The sequence below is a fragment of the Amphiura filiformis genome, chromosome 13, assembly GCF_039555335.1.
Source record: "Amphiura filiformis chromosome 13, Afil_fr2py, whole genome shotgun sequence".
NCBI classification, from domain to species: Eukaryota; Metazoa; Echinodermata; class Ophiuroidea; order Amphilepidida; family Amphiuridae; genus Amphiura; species Amphiura filiformis.
In genome coordinates this window covers 1,424,978-1,447,308 of record NC_092640.1, presented here as the reverse complement: position 1 = coordinate 1,447,308, position 22,331 = coordinate 1,424,978, and the positions used below count along the sequence as shown (strand labels likewise).

Below are 22,331 nucleotides of genomic sequence, written 5' to 3'. Positions count from 1 at the left end.
TGACGGCCTCTATACAAACACTTTTTCTGTTCAAATCAAAACTGTAAATCTATACAAAACACCATGCAATAAGGAAATATTCTACACTTTTAACACACTTCAGACATCATGACTTTGTTACAAAATGCCCTAATGATCTGATACATTTATTTAGGCCCTGCATTTGGGGCAAAGTTGAGAACATGTTGAATTTGAAAATATCAAAAATAAAGAGCCAATATAGAATGTGAGCATTACAAAGCTATTTGTGAGTGTGAAGTAAATGTTTCTCTTCAGGTGCTCATCATCCTTTTTTTATAATCTTGCAAATTGTTTATTTTGTTGATATCCCCAGTTATCAGCAATTTTCAAATCTTAAACTATGCACTTTTTTCATTACTGGACTATTCCAGTTAAAATCCCATAATATGCTCAATCTGAAGCTATTGTTGGACGTGTTGAAACTACGATTTATTCCGTACAGTACGCTTATTGTAGGACCATACTATGGACTGTATGCATTGTAATGTATAAAATGTAGCCTGGGTTCGGAACAGTAACCTCAGATCGTGCACTGTGTATAAAATCCATAAACTTTCAAATGGAGTCACCCATTCAGGTAATCCCATTTGAAATTCACCCCCCCCCCCCGTGTGGGAGATTAAGGTCATGTCTTCCATAGGGGTGTATGGATTTCAACTGGAATAGCCTAATATCTATACTTTAAAAGTGCAGTGGTATTTTTCTCAGCTGTATTTTTTTTCTCTCCTCGCCAATTTTGAACTAGGCCTACTTATTTGTAAATGAATGTACCATATTTGATTGAGTTTTCTCAAGTCAACCTATAGGCCTACATAACAGAACATCTTAGCAGGTTTAAATTTTAAAATTAATGTTCAAAATTTCTTAGTGACCTGAGCTTCAGTTTTATCCTGACAGAATCAAAGGCAAAGTGAAATCTTGATCAAAATTAATGTCCCACGAAAGGGGACTATTATCAAAATTAATGTTCCACAAAAATTTTGCTATTGCAGTAGTTCTAAACTGTACAAGAAAATCTTTTCAAAGGAAGTTGAAGTGGGGATCATCATAGAGAACACTTGCTTCAATTCACTTATATCACAAAAAGTATCTCAAGTATTTGAAGTTGAACTCTTGATAAATAAAAATTGATACACTTCTCAAATTTGCTTACATCTCAGTTTGAGCATGGTTTGAGGGTATACAAATAGTTTAACAAAAAAGATATCATCATGTTCATTGATCTTTCGATACTTTCGAGATATTGGACAGGCAATTTTTCCTGAAAATAAGCTTTACATTAATATATTACATGTCCCTTTTGGTTGTTTTTGCTTGTTTGGAAGGAAGTAAAAATCAGTAAAAAAGTTGAGAAATGCTTAGTAGTTCCTGACGCTATTTCAGGTATATTAGTAGTCTCAGGTAGTTTTCTATTGTTTTTTTAGAAATTTGAGGGAGCATATGTGAAAACAAGTTCTGCTGACATTACATTACATTCTATTCAATCATGGTGGATGGTCACATAATATCTGTTAGGGCTGTTGTATCATGACATTAATTGTACTCAAACTAAATAAGTTTCTTAATTCTTAATGCAGTCCCGTACGCAGGATTTCATTTGGGGGGTGCTGATTTTGAAAAAGTGGACTTTTTTCCAAGGGGGAGGGGCGATTTTGTGAAAATTGGACTTTCTTCTCAAAATTTGGACCTTTTTTGTCCAAAAAATCGAAAAAAAAACCCCTGATTCTGAAATTTTGGGACTTTTTCTATACTTTTCCAAATTGGGGGGGGGGGGGCGTTCCCCCCCTGCTTACGGGCCTGTCTAGATATATATATATATACATACAGTACAAAATACTTGATTCTGAACACTAAGGGACTGGTCAATATTAACAATGAATGCATGATGATAGAAAGACCAGTCCCTAATCAAACATGAAACAAACTTTGGTACAGAAATCATACAATTTACATTTTTATTATACACGTAAAAATCGGTTTTTGTCACAGGACATTTTAATAATTTTACATAATCTGCAACTCATGAGCCATCACACTCGGCAGTCCACGCTTTATAATGCGTGCCGGTTCGAAATTCTGAAAATTGGTGAAAGCGTGGGGGTTTAAACTTTTTGGGTAAAAAGCGTGGACTGATATAAAGCGTGGGATTAAAATAAAAAGCGTGGCGCTTCTTCCAACTTACAGTATATTTTTATTGAATGATAAAATAATCATAGTTCCAAGAAAAATCACCAAAACTTGCATATGTCGCAAGATAAAATTCCATTTGATGCAGGCTCGCGCTTGTTTACGTGAATCCAGTGCAATGTACACAATATCCTCCCCCCGGAAGCCCTGCCAAAACACCTACGTCATATGCAAATGTCCGATTTTCCATGACGTGTTATTTTTCTTTACATTGATCGTATATGAGTGACGTCATTATCATGCATAATTGATTGAGCGAAGCAGCACGGAAGAAGTAGGATATAGTCGCTGAACATAAGCGTGACGTCAAGTTTCATGACAAGAACAACATTTGAACGCCATAAAAGTACAGTTATTCATTAAAATGCTTATTTTACAGTACAGTAGTAGTTTTTCACATATAATTTGCATTGTTCACGTAATGTATTAACTTTTAATGGAGAGAAAAACATCGGACTCGCACGTGTACTGTAGGTGCAGAATTCGGCGTACTTGATACTTCGAACCAAATTGCGTGTGACTTTGTCAGTTTACAAATAGCGGAAAAAGCAAAAAGTGGTGGGGGTCAAGAATTTTCAGTATAAAGGGTGCCTCAGTAAAAAGCGTGGGGGTCAGGAATTTTCAGTATAAAGGGTGCCTCAATAAAAAGGGTGGGGGTAAAATAAAAGGGTGGAAGTCAAACCCCACTGCCGAGTATGGCCATGCTGTCTTCTGATATAAGGCATGTATGATATGCAGTGCTGCTTTAGGGGGGCGGGCTATAGATACTTCATTACAAATTATAATTATTGTTCATATAAAGTAAGAAACATTTTTATACCAAAATTGTTCTCCATTTCAAGAGTTATGAATGTTGAATTGTGATGTGTCAGGCTCATCCATTATCAGTGGAAACTGATGGGTACCAATCATTTTGATACAGCTTGTATAAATTTGAATTGAATAAATCCGTGGTGATTTACCATTTTATTTTTTCATATTTCAATGACAAAAATAGCTAGCAAATTTAACCTTCAAAATTTGCCTGACATTTTCTGCTAGAATAGGTAGTTTATATAGTGTTCATCTTACAGTATTATTGACCAATATTTACCTTGTACTATAAAAAAATAAATGAATATTTTGTGCACAGATATTTTGGGGTCCAGCTTCACTAACATTTTTAATAGTGGGGAGATGATTGCTTAGTAAATAAGTTAAGTTTGCTGTTGACAAGCAAACATCTGAACTTCTCTCATTGGTAAACAGGTTCATCATTGAACAAATATAATTGCTACTGTTGAATTGTTCAAATATACACAATTACACTAAGCCTTTTGAAACTATTTATTTATCTGTTCCAAATCCAGTGATACCTCATGCATATTTTCCTGTGAAGGATCAGGCCTATGTCAGAGGATGATTTAAGCACTTCCCAGAAGTCTTGCGGTTAGCACAGCTGTGTGAGTGAACATGACACCACTGCCTGCCCACTGCATACACATGTGCATGGTTAAATTTGAATTTGGACAGATATATTTACAATAAAAACACCTTTAAAAGGTTGGTCGATTTCACATTTTATGTTATATACAGAAGGTGTGAATTATCCTTCATGCATACATCACTTTAGATCTAAAATCGACCAAGTAATGACGACACACAGGCAATTCTAAAACAACATCTTTTGCACAGAGTTCAATGGGATTTGAAAAGTAAAGTGGCAGTTGAAACTCTAGTGATAACACTTTTACGGTGCATGATGGGGCTTCCTTAAATCATCCTCTGGGCCTATGTTCACTGGAGGGGCATGAAAACTAGCACTTAACAGCCCTGTTATATTGATTTTTCAAAGTAAAAGGCAGATACCAATATATCAATACATTCAAAGGTCCAGGGAAATTACTGAGATGTCACTCCAATTGGAATATTAATATACCGTATTCATTCCAATAAGCGCCCAGGGCGCTTAACAAAGTCATTTTGGGTGGGCGCTTATTTTTCACCTGGTTTACCTAATTTTTTCGTAAGGGGCATTTATTAGAGATGAATTTACGTATGTTATTAAAGGGTCCTGAGACGTTCAAGTTTACACAGGACTTGTCTTCCAGCTATTTCACTGTATCAACGCCTTTCTGTCACTTCAACATTAATGATACCCTTAAGGGAATTGAATACTGTAGGTGGGCGCTTATTGGGGCATGGGCGCTTATTGGAACGAATACGGTATACCAGAAAAGGTTTAAAATTGAATAAACACAGATAAATAGCTTTGCAAATCACGGTCTCTTAAAGTAGATTCAATGTTGCTAAACAATGGGTGCCAATCAAGTATTGATGAATAGCGTCATCATGTTACAACTCAAGCTTTTCTTCAGCTTAAAGTTTCATTTTTGTCCCGGGGTCACTCCCATTGTGGCCTGTACACCAACCGCGATAATCAACTTTTGAAAAGCACCCTAAACAAGGATTTAACCCTTGGCTAAAACGACACCCTAAACAGGGATTTCATTCCTAACATCAAATTTCATACCCTAAATTTCATTTCCGCGTATTTAGCAATTGCAATTTTGCTACCCTTTTTTCCAATTTTTCATGTTTTTGACACCCTAAACGCGACACGCTGCAGTATCGTGCCTACCCACGGCTTGACCCTTTTACGCGTTTTCATTATCGCGGATGGTGTACAGGCCACAATGGGAGTGACCCCCGGATTTTTGTTTATTCTTCTGTTTCCTTTGAGTTCTCTCATTCCAATTTATATTTTCATTTCTGGCAAAGCATTTTTGTGGTTGACAGTTGCAATGTTACCCAGGATTGCAATGACAGTTTTCTCTGATCTGGTTGGTTGCAGAAATCTGTCATAGTAATGGACTTTTCTAGTTGAAATCCATACATCCACTATGGAAGACATGACCTTTTAAACAGGGTGTGTGAATTTCAATGGGGTTACCTGAATGGGTGACGGCATTTGAAATATACACCCCCTTCATGGGAGATCAAGGTCATGTCTTCCATAGGGGGGGGGGTACTGTCCAATAACAAACTTTACAAGCAGTTAGGTCCAGCTATTTATAGATAATTACAATATGCTGTTAATTAGGCCAAAAAATTGTTTGGTTGCCCTTCCAAGACAAAAATTTGGAAGGTCGGTAGGTCGATCTTTTTTTTTTTTTTTCATTGGCTCTTCCTCCATTTTCCCTACAATTTGAAAATTTTCCTTTTTGGACTGAATTTAAATGGAAATACTTCTTGTTTTTAATCAAATGCATCAAATTGAATAAATAAATAGAATGGTTGGTTGAGGGCAACCAAACATATTTTTTTTGGCCTTATAGAAGAAACACTGCAGAAAGTAAAATGAATAATGTAATTCATTGATATTTTCCAGTGTCACATGACCTGTGGTCAAGACCTTAAAGTCCTTTAACTTTCTTGGTCCTTATGACCTTTACCCTTCCTTCTTATAATGTCAATGGTTATTACATCCAAGTTGGTTTTAGTTTTCAGAATAATCTTTTCACTAAAACATTTCTAAAACAATCATTCAAAGTATCAAAATATAAAACTTTAGTTCAAAATGTCAAAGGTCATAGTTCACTTAGTTCAAAGTTCACTTGGTAGGCTATTGTTGTGTTGGCACCTCTTCTGTGCTGATTGTGTCAATAAATGTTTGGAAGAGCATGTAGCCTGAAAACGTGGTGTATTTATTGCTGTTACTGTGGACCTCGTTTCCTTGATCCAACTGTAACCAGACCTGGTCACCTTTTTTGAGTTCGAGGATAAGACTGTTACTCGTTGAATCGTACGCATCGCTATAATCGTAATCGTGAGCTGCAAGCTGCAATTGTCCGTTTAACATGAGTTTAACATACGGGCTGTTCGTTGTCGAAGCCATGTGAATATTTAATATGAACATGTACGCACCTGGGACAGGGGCAGCGTAGACACCCGTGATGGAATCAAAATTATTTCCGATGTTTGCGAAGACGTGTTCGTAGGTAATGACGAGGTCACTATTTTCTGGGGCTGTTAAAGTTGTCAGTCGTGCCACAGAGAAAGCTGATTGAACAGGTTTGTGTGATCCAACGGTAGCTCCCGCGTAGCCATTGAGGAGTCCGGGTGGTCCTCTTGGCCCGGCTCTACCGGCCAAGCCAGGAGGTCCATATTCTCCGGGTTCTCCCTTTGCTCCGGCAACTCCCACAAGACCCTGGTCACCCTTCGCGCCCGGATATCCGGGAACACCATTTTGACCGTTACGCCATGATCACGGGTACACCGGAATGCCGGAAGTACCGGGCATACCCGGTGGTCCGGGGGGCCCTGGTTGAGATATCATTCCATGACAGCATGAAGAGCAAGTAGTGGATTCAGCGATGTTGTTTTCTGGTTCTGTCGGTGTTGGCGGCTCATCAGCCATGACAAAATCTCTTGCTCTTGTTTTCTTTGCTCCGACGACTAAACCGATAAGAATGGTGAAGATAATCCAGCTTGTGATCCTTATATTGGCCATGGTGGGTTTCATCAGTGCTGCTTCCTGTGTTTGAAAATGAGTAAAAGAGTTGCAAATTATTTGTTTTGCTGTAAATTATTATTTATTGCTGTAGCTATTTTTAAGCCATTATATGAATTCGGTAAAATTTTCATTTTGTTATTCTTTGCCAAAAATTATGAAATATTCTATTACCCCCACGACCCATTATTCAAAATCGCGCACTGTGATTTGTTGAAACGCGTCACGTGAAAGACCATTAATTAGCGATAAAGTGGCAAGGGCAACAAACTTTATGTTCTTCTATCATCACACGCACAGCAAAGCGCACAGTAGGCCTACACCTGCTTATGTAGGGGAGAATGGAATGCCAGGGGTGTGTTATTGTATGTGCATACCTGCTTATAGGGGAGACTGGAATGTTAGGTTGTGTTATTGGGATGTGCATACGCTTTGGCTACGTGTAGGCGATCCAAAACGCTCAAAACGCTCATTCCAGATCCCTTAACTGTGATGTTCTATAAGGGTTCAACATTGGTCTGTAATCCTACAAGCACAGTTGGGACATGTGTAAACAAAATATACAAAACAAAACAGGTTTGAAACAAAATGAACTAAATTAATTTTAAAAGATTTTACATTATGGCTTTAAAGAGATGAGTAAGTTCAGTTGATTGCTTTTCTCCAGCACTTAAAATCACCATATCTTCTGATTGAAATAAGGAGCTACAATGCTGGCCATAAGTGTTGGGACGGTTTGATAGGGTAATGTAAATAAGCCCCCCACTCCCCCGATCAATGTTGAATTCGACTTTTTTGGTCACACGAGCCTTGTGGCACCCAACATTGATTGGTGGGGAAGGGGGAGGGTTGGGGTGTTAGGAAAGTGTTTAGGCTTGACACCAAAGAAACCTCCACTTTATCAATTAATAATAACGGAAATAAGGTCATACTATAGTGTACGTTTTCCATAAGTGTCCCAACACATTTTGGCCATGGTTGTATTTGAAAAGTTGAAAAAAATCATCTAATTTCAGTTTTTGCTTATAACTCAAAAAGTAAATATGATATTGACACCAAATTTGGAGCAGTTAGAGATCTTATCATGTGGCTTTACCAACAAATTTTTGGATGGCTACATTTGAAATTTAGGGACTGGTCACTTAAAATGTCTTAAAACGATATTTTGGCCCTGTCTAAGTTCACTATTCGTCATTTTTACTGTCAAAAACTTGGGTTTTAAAATGGAAAATTATTGTTTCCACCAATTAAAATGTTACATTACAGCTATAGAAGAAAATAAAAGTTATCACAACATCTCGTGATCAAAAAACAAATAAAGGAATCGAACCCATGCACACTTGTTTTCCCAATTTACCGCAGTCTACCACAAATGAAGCAACAAAAAAAAAAAAAAAAAGAAGGACGGACATTGGCAAAAATTAATAGAACGTATTTAATATGATATGATGAAGGATATTGTAAAATAATAACAAAAAAGAAAAGAAAAAGATATATAAATAAATTCAGGGCTCGAACCCGTGTCCACTGTGCCTGTGGCAGATGCCGTATCCATTGCACCACAGAGCTGTATTACTTTAACAGGCTTAAACTGTAATATAATGCTATTCAAGATGCATGTATATAAATATACGCTCTACGGACGATAAACAGTCAAACAAATCACACTTTTAGGGCATTTGTTTCATTAACTGAATATTTATCATATAGCAGGTGTTGGCTGACATTTGTGCTCCACATATATTTCAGTTTTGGGCGGGGTAAAAAATGATTTTGGGACAAAAATCGAGCGATATACGTTTGTAAAAAGAAAAAGAAAGTAATATTATATTAACATTCTTTACTCTTTAAAGACGTGTATACCGTCCGATTTTGTCCCGCAGTCATTTATCAAGGACAAAAACTGAACTAAATGTGGAGCACAATGTCAGCCAACACCTGCTATATGATAAATATTCAGTTAATGAAACAAATGCCGTAATAAATTTCAGTCATAAAATGTAATTTAAGCCTACTCCTGCCGACTATGATTATATTTACACGATATACTCGTTGTAAATACCACATACGCTTTTTGATGCAAACGATGAAAATGATTAAAGTTTTGTTTTTTTTTTCTTCTAAAATTAGCTTTTTTTTTAATTTTAAGTATTTTTTTCCCAAAATCACTCTTTTAAAAGACTTCAATCAATTCCTGTCAACAAATATCATGTATTTTTGGCGATTAAATCACTTCTCTTTCAAAATAAAACGTCATTTTACGCAAAATACGTAGTTGGCATAGGCTAATAATGTTCAGAACGCACTGTAAAATACATGATATTGCGTATATAAAGCGTGACCGTATCCCTAAATCACATGAGGAAAATGCAATAATTTTTATATAAGTGAAAAGATAAATAGTTTCTCCATTTTCATGTAAAATTTGATGAAAATCCAAGCTATGGTTGAGGAGATATGGGCCAAAACACACATTTTAAAATTAGATTTTTTGTACCTTAGAGACAATGCTGGCCATAAGTGTTGGGACGGTTTGATAGGGTAATGTAAATAAGCCCCCCACTCCCCGATCAATGTTGAATTCGACTTTTTGGTCACACGAGCCTTGTGGCACCCAACATGGATTGGTGGGGGAGGGGGAGGGTTGGGGTGTTAGGAAAGTGTTTAGGCTTGACACCAAAGAAACCTCCACTTTATCACGTTAATAATAACGGAAATAAGGTCATACTATAGTGTACGTTTTCCATAAGTGTCCCAACACATTTTGGCCATGGTTGTAGATGCAATCATGATGTGTACCCTGGATATACCACCCTAACCCCCCAGTGGTGAATTCTCAAAATGGCCTGCCAAAAACTTGCTTGCCCCCTTCCCTTTGGCCATACCAAAAAGTCTTTGCCAGATTCTGTAGAACCCAAATTTAGAACCTTAATAATGTTTACTAATCATGTAAATGGGAGTGCAGGGAGCAGGAAATGTTGCACACTTGAATGTTTTCCTAACATGTTTTATACTTTTTCAGAGCATAATATCAAAATGGTTCCCAAACTATCTGTGACAAAAATGCTTGCCCCTTTCACCTGCCAAAAAATGCTTGCCCTCTCTTTTGACCTGCCAAAAAATCTTTGCCCCCTATAATTCACCACCCTAGGGGTACACACAAATATTGCATCACCCCTAACCAATTGGTAAAATAATTCTATGGCATTATACAAATATTTAAAATGCTCTGCATGCCATAGTCATAAGCTTCATATAGAAACTTTGAGATATTTTATCAAAATATCAAAAGCTATCTTTAAAGAACTACTGAACCAATACTAAGCTTGTTTGTACTCATTTAAATGTATTTTTTATGCTGATTCCAAGCATGGTCATGGAAATTTTACCATTCTAAAATTTTTTAATTTATAAAAGATGTGAAACTTACAGGATGCCAGAAAAATTGTGTAAAGTTGGTTACAGATCTTACCTTGTATTATTACATATACATGTATAGGGAAATCTTCGTATTTGTAAAGGTCCGAATAACAATGTAATAATCCATAAGGTTTATAGATCCAAATAGCATGTAGATACCAATTAGCACTGATGGCTCAATAAAAATGGGCAACTACTACCACTACACTGTACTGTACCTGTGTATTATGCAAATGTTGAAGCCACACCCCTTTGTGTCAGTCAGACAAGTTGTCTTCTGATTGGTTAATGACACGTCACTTATGGAAGCTCTCTTCTGATTGGTTAATGGATGATTGGTGATGGACTAGTCTTTAGCTGAGTGAAACTGTTTTGGTGATAAACCTGTAGCAATATAAAATAGAAAATTTAAACAAATTTACTAATTATAATTTATATGGTAAATTAGTGTTACTTTTTAATGTCATGAAAAGGTGCATGTTCATGTATTTCCAATTCTAAAGGTTGTCATTCCATATTCCATCCAATAACATGCCTTGCTTCATCCCCAGAGGGAGGGACACTCACATGAAGGTGGTACAGGTATGTGTGGCTAGTTTTTCAGGCTCTCTGGCAGTTCCTCAAGACTCACCTTTGGATCCAGTTCTTTGAGCCACAAACCCTGACAATTGTAGCTCTTTTAGTACCTCAGCTCAAATTTGGAGACATTCTTTTCAGCACTTTTTGAAACTGCAGATCTATCTGGTAGTGGTAGTCCTAAATGTTCATAATCTGAGCAACTACCACTCTGTGGTACTTGAAGTATGTATTAATTGATTTGATAGTTGAAGCCTAGATAGGAAAGTTGACTGTCAACTGTGTCATCTGATGTACTGTGAACTTTCTGTTCAATCACCACCAATAAATCAATGTTTAATTCAGAAACTTCTTTTATGGATAACATTTTAAGTGTGTATTAAAGAAAAGTTATTTGATTTTGTGTCATTATCTGTTCATAGGTGGGCTGGGTTTATGCCCATTAGTTAGTAATAGTGTTCAGATGGTCATACGGCAGCGTAAGTCAAACCCGGAATGTGTGTCCACACAAGTCAATGGAAGTGTAGAATCCTATAGTTTTGCAAAAAATTATGCCTAATGATATCAGCAAACCCATCTAGTGTGGTGCACCAAATTCAGCTGTATTAAATTTAATTAAACCCAGTGGGGTGCTATGGGGGGATTTCCCTCTAAATATTTTTCTTGCCCCCCCCCCCAGTTTTCCCCCCAGTTTTGAGGCAAAACCTCCAAAATTACCTAAATGTCCGCTTTTTGCAACAATTTTGCATAAAATTTGTCGATTTTGCCCCCCCAGCCCGAAATTCACTTTGCCCCCCCCCCCATGCCCCCAGAAAAAATTCCTGGTGCCGCCACTGAAAAACCAAGGTCGTAGGTTTAAGTTCAGCACCTGAGAATCGCAGAAAGTATTGTTTACATGGTGGTAACACACAAGGATTTCTTGGGGAAATCGTGAAATCCTCTAAATTTCTTGGGCATACATTTGGGGGAAATTTAGGAATTGGAATCCTCGAGACAGTTCACACGGCTGATTTTCCAAAGTTTTTGCCTGAGCTTGCTCAGGTGGTGTATGACGTGCAGTCCCTAAATTCAGTAAATTTTCATCGTCAACCGTGTAATTGAATGAGATTATTTTGAAATTTTAAAACACTTGAAATATCACAAACAAATAGGCCTATGTTGATAAATAATATAAATACAAGCTAAAACCGTTGGGGTTCGATAATGAACCCCACAAAACTAACCGAGTATATGGAAAATGCCATACGGCCGGGCGGTTTCACGAGTTGCCGGCTCGATCATGTCATCCGCCGCCTGAGCTTGCTGTGTGAATGTGCCTTGTGTCACCATGTATTGTCAGAGGATCTATGGTGTCACATGCGCCTTTAAATCCTATTTTATGATTTTTATTGTCACATCAATATTGACAGGTAAAAGTATCTAAAATTATCACTTTGTGTTTTCCACACTTCCTTCTAGAATCTGTGGTTTTCAATTTCATAAGTTTTCTATAAATGTAAAAAATAATTATGCTGTGTTGCTCTTTTTATAAGGTAAAAAATAATGTGTTGCACTCAGTAACTGACCCTAAAGCTTGTAAATGTTTGTTGTTCTTGTTTTTCCTTTTTGAAAATAGAAATTATTAAAATTTCACAGTTAATTCTCCACAGAAAATGACCAAGTTTTATGGAAAGATTAGTATAAAATGACCAACTTGTCGGCCTTGTATTGGCCGCCAAGGTACCAAATCTATACGATATTTTTTTAGGGATTTTAAAATGTACAAAATAATATGGACCAATCCTGAATGTAACCATTTATGGTGCACCACAATTGCGTTTGGCCTAAGGCCTAAAATTTTTTTACACATTTTAAGCTGTAAATTGTATAAATTGGAACTTCTTTTAAATTTCAATTTTTTTATTCATTTTCTTATTTTTTTTGCAAAAATATAAGAAAAAAAGTGTAGGGTCAGGTCTACTTAGTATTTTTAGGGGTCGGTCAGGTTACGATAATCAAACAGTTTTTTAGGCCTAATGTAAGAAAATTTATATCCCTGCAGGTGGATGGATTTTGTATGTTTTAGTTTTTGATGATTTTGTCATAAAATATCAATGTTCTGTGTTATCAGGTGCCTAGGCGTCAATAATATTAGGCCCTGTAAGTGTAATATTATTGCCTATATGAAGTACACATTGCAATGTTTTGTAATTTCCAGTTTAAGGCAACAAAAAAACCCCTCTTTCATGGGTGGATCCGGGGTGGATGGACTTTTCAAGTAGGGTTGGCCGGTCAAGTCTTAATTAATGACCCTCAAATATCACCTAAAGCTTGAAAATTTGGCAAAAACATATTTTGAAAATGTTCTGAATTTTTCTTATTCAACAATCTTTGGCCCCAAAACGGCTGATTTTAGTTGGTTGGGCCCGTAAAACATGGTTTTTTTTTGTGTGTGTGGCATACTGAGACGAAATTTAGGTATTTTTGCCTCAGGTGGCATAAGCAACATTTTTTTCTACAGAAGTTGCAGGTAGTATTTAAGTAAAATTTGGGAAAAACACCATTTTGATGAAATTAATTTGTGGTAGGTAAAATCAAGATTACGAAATAGTTTTTGTTGCGATATCAAGTACCAGCAACAATAGTTATGTAATTTGCGAAGATATCTTACACTTCCCATAATGCATTTCTTTCATTTCAATTTTCTGTACTGATTTGCTCTGCAGTGCAACATGGGTCGATAGTGACGAAATGTACCTCGATGAACAGAGCACATCCAAATCTTGCAAAATATGTTTATTTCCTGACTATAGACCTATGTTTAGCGAGTCTATTCTCAACATGAAAACAAAGGGAACCTGATGAACAAAGTAAATAAGGAGTGTCATTTGATGTAGTGATGTGATGCATCATGTTGCAAAGGATTCTGGGAAGGATAAGATACCTTGTCTGGTGATAGACTAGAGTGGCAATCATGTCATACACTAGGATCCACAACATGCTCATCTATCAGGACACAGTTTATTAACCCCAATACATTCGTACATTCATTGAATGACCTCTAAAAATTTGGGTACAAAAACTCATACTCTGCAACTTGAGGTCAAATTTTGCACTATGATTGATTAATTGAGGTTATTGAACTATGCCACTGGGATGAGGCCACTGTGGTCCATAGTTCATAGCATTCTTCTGTCCTTCAGCTCTGCCAGTGGGGTCTTTATCATACATCTGAAGCTTTGCACCACTTACATGTTCATTCATTTATTTAAAATCCTTCATTTTGCATTGTTAGGCCTTCATTATTATACTTTACTTGCCAAAACATTTTCTGTATTTTTTCTGTAATCTTGTTTTATTTAATGGCATAATTATTTGATTTCAACCTCATTATGGGATAAAAAAGTGAATGAATCGCAGGAATGTGGAGTGTGGCCTTTGTGCTGTTTTATTTATCTTGTTAAATATGGACAGTGCTCTAACTACAAATAACTTGTGAAATTTGTCACTTGTCCAGATTTCAGGAATGTTAATGCAAAAGATTGACCATTATCATTAATTTCAAAATGTGCTACATTGCACAATGAGACTAGCCACAGATTCTGCATCAGTATCGCCCCCTCAAAATGTTAACTCTCTTCGCATGGGTGTCAGCTGCAGACAAGTTTCAATTTTTTTTCATCCAAAAATTTCATAATTGTAAATTTTCATGACTATATTTGGAATTGGCATGTAAAATGGATTAAAATGAGTACAAACAAGCCTAGTGTTGGTTCAGTGGCTCTTTCGATAGCTCTTGATATTTTGAGAAAATATCTCAGAACTTGTACTTTTTTATGGCTAGCATGCAGAGCATTAAATGGTAAACAAGGCCTAAAAAAGAGTTGTATTGTCCTTTTCGAGCGACGCTAGAATCTGAAAAGTTGGGCCGAATTTTTTTTTTTTTTTTCGTCTTGGAATTTTCATATGTGGTATCATCATCATCAGTCGGCTGCGGAGCAGGCGACTCACAAGCTTTCTCCAACTAATGCGATCTTGGGCAAGCGAAACAATTTTGTTTGGCTCCAGCCCCGGGCTGCAGCATCCCTTCAGTATCTCCCTGGAGGTGCTGGACATACTGTAAGTACAGTGTGCGTGGCGGTCCCGGTTTCCTCTTCCCATGTGGTGGAATATAAAGCGCATATTCTTTCACAGGCTCGCCATCTTCAAGACGCAGTATATGGCCGAGAAATTTGAGTTGATGAATCTTGACTCTGGCAACCAGTGGAGTGGTGTTGGTCAGGTTGTAGATGGTTTCATTTGGAATCCGATCCACACGCTTGATGTTTAACATGACTCTGTAGCAAGATGTTGCAAATGCATTGATCTTATTTTTCCATGTCCTTGGTAATTACCCATGACTCGCACCCGTACAGAAAGACAGTAACACACGTTGTCTGAAACAGCTTGATTTTTGTTTCGATTGGCATATAACAAAAATGTTGTGAAAATGTTTTTCCTGTTTTCAATTTGTACTGCACAACTCTGATATTACAAAACAAGCCTAAGAAACCCTATAAATCATTGTTTACCATGGTAGTTTGGGGTGAACTTGCATTTCTTGATATTGTATGCGGCAAAAAAATAGCAAAAAAAAGAAAAGAAAAAGTAAACCGACTAACCGATCCTGACTTTGGAGCTCTAAGGGCAATACAAAAAATGTTTAGTCCTAATTTGGCAAATATGTTATGTCTATATGCAATTTTGTACATTTTAGAAATATAATGTAGAAAAAGTTAAACATACTGACAAACTAGGGGGTAAGAAAACCTGAGCATGGCTCAGGATCCAAGCAGTTTCAAAATATGGGTGGGGGCAGATCATTTGTAAAAAGAATAGCTTGATGCAATTGGAAGAAAATACTGACATTAATTGGAAGACAAGAACAACGGATGTGTTCTGTTTTGTCAACAACTTAAAAGACCAAGTTTGACTTAAATTTAAGAGCTGAGCAAGGACAAGAGAAGTTATCTTACCCTTCCCAGAATCCTTTGCAACATGATTTATTACCTCATTACATAAAATAACAACTACTATTACTTTGTACAAGTTCCCTTTGTTTTCATGTTGAGAATAGGCTGGCTAAACTTGGGTTGATAAAGAAATAAATATATTGCGCAAGGTCTGGTGGTGCTCTGTTCATTGAGGTACATTTCATCACCATCGATCCATGTTGCACTAGACAGAAAATCAGTACAGAAAATTGAAATGGAAGAAATGCATTGTGGGAAGTGTAAGGTATCTTCTCTTGGTAAGGATTAGATAAATGATTGTGATCAGTTGTGAAATGTCTGAAGAGTTCTTATTTTATTTAATATGCATTCCTACTGTTGCAAGAAATCCATATATATTTAATAATCAATGTTTGCAAAATTAATGTGCATTATTAATGATTGTACTTTATAGTCTGTGGAATGAGCTGTATAGATGAAAAAGAAGGTATGTCTTAATTCCATCGACACACTTGGATTTAAAACATTGGATTGATTGGAGTGATTACACATTTTACACATAAAATACATAACCAGTATTATACTCTCTTTCTGAAGCATTACATGGTAATAAAGGTATGGGGGCACTCACTAAAAATGGGAGATAGGGATGTGCGGCCACATTAACCCCCATTTTTCAACTCCCTCTTACCCAATGACCCCCTTACGTTTTACTGAACTCCCTCTCACCCAGTGACCCCCTGTTTGTTTTCCTGTCACCAAAAGACCCCCTTTTTTTCAAAACTTTTGGGAAAATTTCTGTTAATCTCTCACTGAATGACCCATTTTTTCATTATTTTTTCTCGATGTTGGATGATTTGACTACTTCCCCTCAAAACGTGTTTCTATGTATACTCCCAAAACTTGAGGTCAAAATGAAGCAATTATTTTTTAATTGAGGTTATTGCACTGTGCAATAGGGGGTGATTATTTAGGCTCAATGACAGAGTTGCCAACAAATTTCAGCCCAAATCGCAGGTCAAATAATTGAAAAGTTATCAAATTTTTCTCTTACCCATTGGTTTGAATGAGACAGGAAACTACCAAAGTTGTGGGAGCCAATGTTGAAAATTCACCCAATTTTTTCTTAACCATTGGTTTCTATGGGACAGGGAATTGTCAAAAGTCGTAGGGAAAATCTTCAAAAGTCACCCAATTGGGCTACTAAACTGCATGTTTGGCAATCCTGCTCAGTAAAGCTGAGTATCGATTTGTTTAGCCTATTTGAGGGATGATGCTGAATATCCACCATGCAGAATCAATATAATCGGATCATCATTTGGCTTATTTGCTTTATAAAGTTAAGTGGTAGATATGGACTGGTATTGATGGGAAAAAGTGCAAATTTTGTCCTTGATTTGTAAAAGAAGATGAATTCCTACCTCGTGTTTTCACCTTCACCCTATCAGATATGCAGGGCAACAATTCACTACTTGCATATTTAGGGGGGGGTGAAGTCCAGATAGTAAATTTTGTGACTTTTCAAGGTCAGATTTTGACTGCTTGTGCTTTATTATAGTAGGCTAGCCTAACTTCCGATTTCACCCGCAAAATCTAAAATGGGACCTCCTCCCATATCCCTGGCATGTCACATTTGGTTGGCATCCCTTAAATCTACATGTATTAGCCTCTTTTTACTATTGAGCTTTGCCTGGCTTCGGCTGAATGTTATACATAAATACATTTCTAAACAAATGGGGTTACTCCGACATGTAATTTTATGTGAAATTAGGGTTAGGATTAGGGTTAGGATAGGATTAGCGTACATAAAATAATTACATGGAGGATCAACCAAAAATAGTTCCCGAACTATTTCTACTGCGAACCACAAATTCCCATCTCAAAAGGTGGTTGACGGTTCACTCGCATCACCCCAAATTCACTTTCACCTGTGTACAGGGGCTGTTACCGCATATTCTTCGCATCACCCAAATTACCTCAAATTCAGCGGCCGCCGTTTGCGCAGGAGAAACATGCTGATGACCCCTGCCCAATTTTGTGCCTATTTTTCTCACAAATTATAGCGCATTGGTGACAAGTAAGATATGTATATTATAGGGGCAAGGAATACAACTACTGCACTGGAAAGTTTATTTCAGCACAGACAACAGTTGTAGAATTACAGTCAAAAATGGGGGAAAACCAATATTGATCAATAAATCAATAACTACTTGTCTTGAGTTGCTGAATTTTCAGTGCAGTAGTGGTAGTCCTTGCCCCTATAATATCCATATCTTACTTGTCACCAATGCGCTATAATTTTTGAGAAAAATGCAAAAATAGGCACAAAATTGGCCAGGGGTGTAGTACCCCCTTAATGAATTAATGTTCCATTAGACATTCTAGTTGAATCGAAAACTAAACGTTTTTTTTCTCTCTTATTTTTGGTGTCAGGATCTAAGGTAAAATACTTTTCTAATCCCAGATATAGTAAAATCCGTTGTGAAAATATAATATGGGGAAAACAGTGGCATGATCGATGGGAATTATATAAAAAACATAATTTTTCACCAGGTTCACCATCGCAAATAATAAAAGACAAGCAGAAAAAGTGATCTCGTCCGGGAATCGAACCCAGGACCTTAGGTTTACAAGACCTGTGCCTTAACCAATTCACCATGGGAGCTTTGTGATTAGGCTGGTAGAAATTCGAACCTACTAGTTGAAGCGGTCACCTAAACTTATCTCCTCCCTGCAAATAGCCCATAAGTAGCTAGGGCCGTAAATGCAAGAAATGCAAAATATAGTTTGTTTTTAGATTTTCAATCTATGTCAATCTATGTCACATGTTTTCTGAGGAACTTTGTGCATGAAAATATGTTTTCCCCATTATATTTAAAACAAAAAAACAAAAAAAAAAAAACCCCAAAACCAAAAACCAGTTAAAAGCACTGTAAAAGCACTACTGTGTTGTTAATATTGAGCGACATTTGACTTAATGGGGTATCAAAATGCGTATAAATAAATCATCCTTCTCTCTATGTTGAAATATTGTGAAAACAATTATTTGTTCTGAATCTATAGGCGTATTTATAATAGCCGAGTTACTTTTTGTGCAGACTTTAGATTCATACCACAGGCAATTGCTGTAAAATACTTTTAATTTCTAAATACAGTCCCAATTCTATTAGAATGTATACAGATTCACCATTCACAACAAATTCCATTGATCAATTTACTGTTCATTCTACTAAATAAATAAATTATCCAATTTTAGAATTGCATGGGTATTTGAACAATAAATGTTTGTGATCAAATGATCGAATTTCTAATCCCCATTTAAGTAATAATGCTATTTATGTTATTCCTGATTAAATCAATATCCCTATATAGTTGTATTAGAACAACAAGTGTTTTGATAGTAATTTCCCTTTCATATCCCCATTGAAATAAAGAGTTTTATTTATGTTATGATGTAAATTAGATTACTTTTCTTGGTACAACATTAGTGATCATTTATGCATGTAATGTATGCAAATCATGTAGGGACATAGAGTTTGGAAATAAATACTATTAAAGCAGTATGCAGACTCCGAGTATTAGACGTACAATATTGTATGTGACATATCTACGTTATTTAATCTATTGCCATTCTATTTCCAGTAATGTTTAAGTTCTAACGAATGTTTGATGACGTAAAATCGTGTTACGAATAATATCTGGTAGAAATATATGATCGATTTTACGTCATCAAACATTCGTTAGAACTTAATCATTACTGGAAATAGAATGGCAATAGATTAAATAATGTAGATATGTTACATACAATATTGTATGTCTAATAAAAAGTCTGCATACTGCTTAATAATACTAGAACTTTGCTTCGTTCGTTACATCTGGAACCACCTCAATTCATCAGGCAACTGATGACCCGCTGGGCTGGTCATGTGATAGACAGCTAGGTATCGTCTTGATGGCCCGGTCCCATGCATGAGATAAAGTGGAGTCCCCCTTTCTTGTTTAGTGATGGTTGCTCAATACGCTCCCAAATGACTTCTTGTATGCCTCTCCTATGCCATAACTCCGCTTTAACTTATCTCATGCATGTGGCCGGGCCATGAAGAAGATACCTAGCCGTACGTGACCAGTCCAGCGAATCAGTTGCCTGAGTGGTGGTTCCAGACGCATCGTAGCAAAGTTGCAAAAAGCAAGTTCCAATATTAGAGTTATTTCCATTTCCAAAGTCTGTTGAAAACTACTGGATGACTAAGAACATTCACATGGAAATTTATTTGATTGTATACCTGTACAGGGTGATTTAAAATGAACTGTACCCAACTTCAAAAATTAAAATTAAATACTTACCGACATTAAAATAATGTGTGTTTTTAAGCTCTAATATGATAGTATGTTTCCTATTATTGGTGAAAAAAATCATGTTTTTACCTCTAATGGTTTTGAAGAAAGGTTCATTCTTAGAAAACACACCAAAAACGATGTTGCACACGGATGAGTATTTTATTCAAACTATCTGTTCTACAGCATTTTGCTCACTCAGCTGCCCTCAGACACTTTCAGTTCAACATAAATTATGCATGTTTATTTAAACATATTTAAAAAAGATGAATTGATAAATAAATAAAATTAAAATTAAATACTTACCGACATCTAAATAATTTTATATTGCAAGCTATAATAAGGTAGTAGGCTATGTTTCCTATTATTTGTGAAAAAAATCAGGTCTCAATTTCGAGTATATTATGGATATTGCACCAGCACCATTTCTATTTGAATTCAAATTTCAAGTCCCTCTACAATTTCAATTCAACGGGTCCTTCGCTTCATTCTAACATGTAATCTTTGCAAACCTGACATTGTAATTGAATATTATTGATTTAATAATGCAAAATAATTCGTAATTTTAATTTGTCTTGGTTTTGCTGTACATGTATGTAGTCATGATAAACTTAGTTCTTAGTTCCGTGTGTTGGTCTAAAATGGGATGATAACTTAAAAATGCGATATCTTCTGACTAAAACCACTTATTATCCAAATTCAAAATTTCTACTACAGAACACTTATCACTGCTTTCTATGATAGTATTTTGATATGTATAATATCCGCAAATATATAACAAAAATTGGGTAAAGTTGGGTACAGTTCATTTTAAATCACCCTGTATGTATACTTCGTATTATAAGTGCAAGTGATTATAGAAGTAGCACTAATCCCTTACTGATTAGGTATAATACTTTAAGTGTCAGGGATATGTATACATTTGAACTTGGTTTATTTATGTACAAATATGATAATGATTTGTTTGTAAAACAGTCTAAGATCCATGATTTAAACACCAGATATAAAGATCGTCTGAGGCTTCCATTTATCAAAAGAGCTTTCTGTGAAAAATCTATTAAATATGCAGCTAGTAAGTTATGGAATAATGTTGATAACAGCATTAAAAGTTAATCATCGATTAATCAAATCCGACATGTATTTTAAAAACATCTTATGCAAAGTTACTATTAACTCTTATTGTATCTGGTTTTATATGACCAGTGGATATTTATATTTTATATTACTTATTTGTGTTGTGCATTTTCTTATTTACTATTGTTTACTGTTATTTTTTTATGTGTTTAGGTTAATTCATATCAAGATATGACAGCTTACTGTTGCTTCTTCATTGAAATGACAATATGCTGCCATGTCAAATGATGAATTAACCAATCAAGGGATCATAGACTTTCAGGCCTCTTCTTGGCCTTTCCTGTGATTCCTTCACTCTCACTTGTATTATAATTTTTTGCATGTATTCTATGTTTTTTGCTATTTGATGAGTGAAAAAATGAATGAATGAATGAATGAATATGGAAATTATTTGACTGTAATAAACCCAGAAAGGAGAATAACCAATAAGATATTGCCCAATCTGAATTCATAATTGATGACAGTTCAGATGGGTAGGGGCGGTATTTCCCTGGTTTTATGAAGCTTTGATCAATTGATCTGTTTGCTGCCCTCATGAGGCTAATTTTATTATGCACTCTGTGTTTTTACTACCGTATGGTGGAGTATGGGTGTGCTGCTGAAAATTTGAAAGTCTATAGACCAATTTATCAAGAAATTTTAACCTATTGATATACCAGAAGTTACAGTATTCACCCAAATTTAACACCAATTGTGATAGTTTTTACAAATTTTGGGTGAAATTTCCATATTCAGAAATATTCAGAAATTTTTGAAAAAAGGACCCAGCCAGTTAGCATCCCATAGGGGGAACAAGAGGGAGGCAAGTGCCATCTGCCCCCTTGTCCCTGGCTACGCCACATCATCTGCGCTATTTAATAATTAGCACCAAGTTGGGTAAAAAATTCATTTTAAGGGTGCATTATTTTCTATGTTATAAACAGCAAGAAATCAACATCCGACATCTGTGTAAAACAATGATTCATGTTTCATTATCTGTTTTAATAAAAGCAGACCATTATAATAGTACAGGTTGTAACCAAACATTTATAGAAATCTTATATTTTTCTAAAGAGCGAAATTGAAATTGTATAATTATTAAGGCTTGGTTATTACTAATATTATTTCAACATTTTGAATAAAGAATAACAAAATTAAAATTTGACGGAAATCGTACATTAAGCCTTTAATGGTTATGGAACAAAGGTGGAGGGCCC

At 35.9% G+C, this 22,331-nt stretch overlaps 2 protein-coding genes across 2 annotated transcripts in view; one reads left to right on the top strand and one right to left on the bottom strand.

The window, feature by feature from the left end:
* LOC140167875 (serine/threonine-protein kinase mTOR-like) overlaps positions 1-22,331 on the top strand; it is a 245,616-nt gene that overhangs the window by 121,618 nt on the left and 101,667 nt on the right. The window lies entirely within an intron of this gene.
* The window catches only part of LOC140167870 (uncharacterized), an 83,876-nt gene continuing 66,453 nt past the window's right edge, over positions 4,909-22,331 (bottom strand). The window contains 2 exon segments of the mRNA XM_072191159.1: positions 4,909-6,724; positions 10,339-10,504. Of these exon segments, the coding sequence (XP_072047260.1) occupies positions 5,813-6,712 (900 nt within the window). The 5' untranslated portion in view covers positions 6,713-6,724; positions 10,339-10,504 and the 3' untranslated portion in view covers positions 4,909-5,812.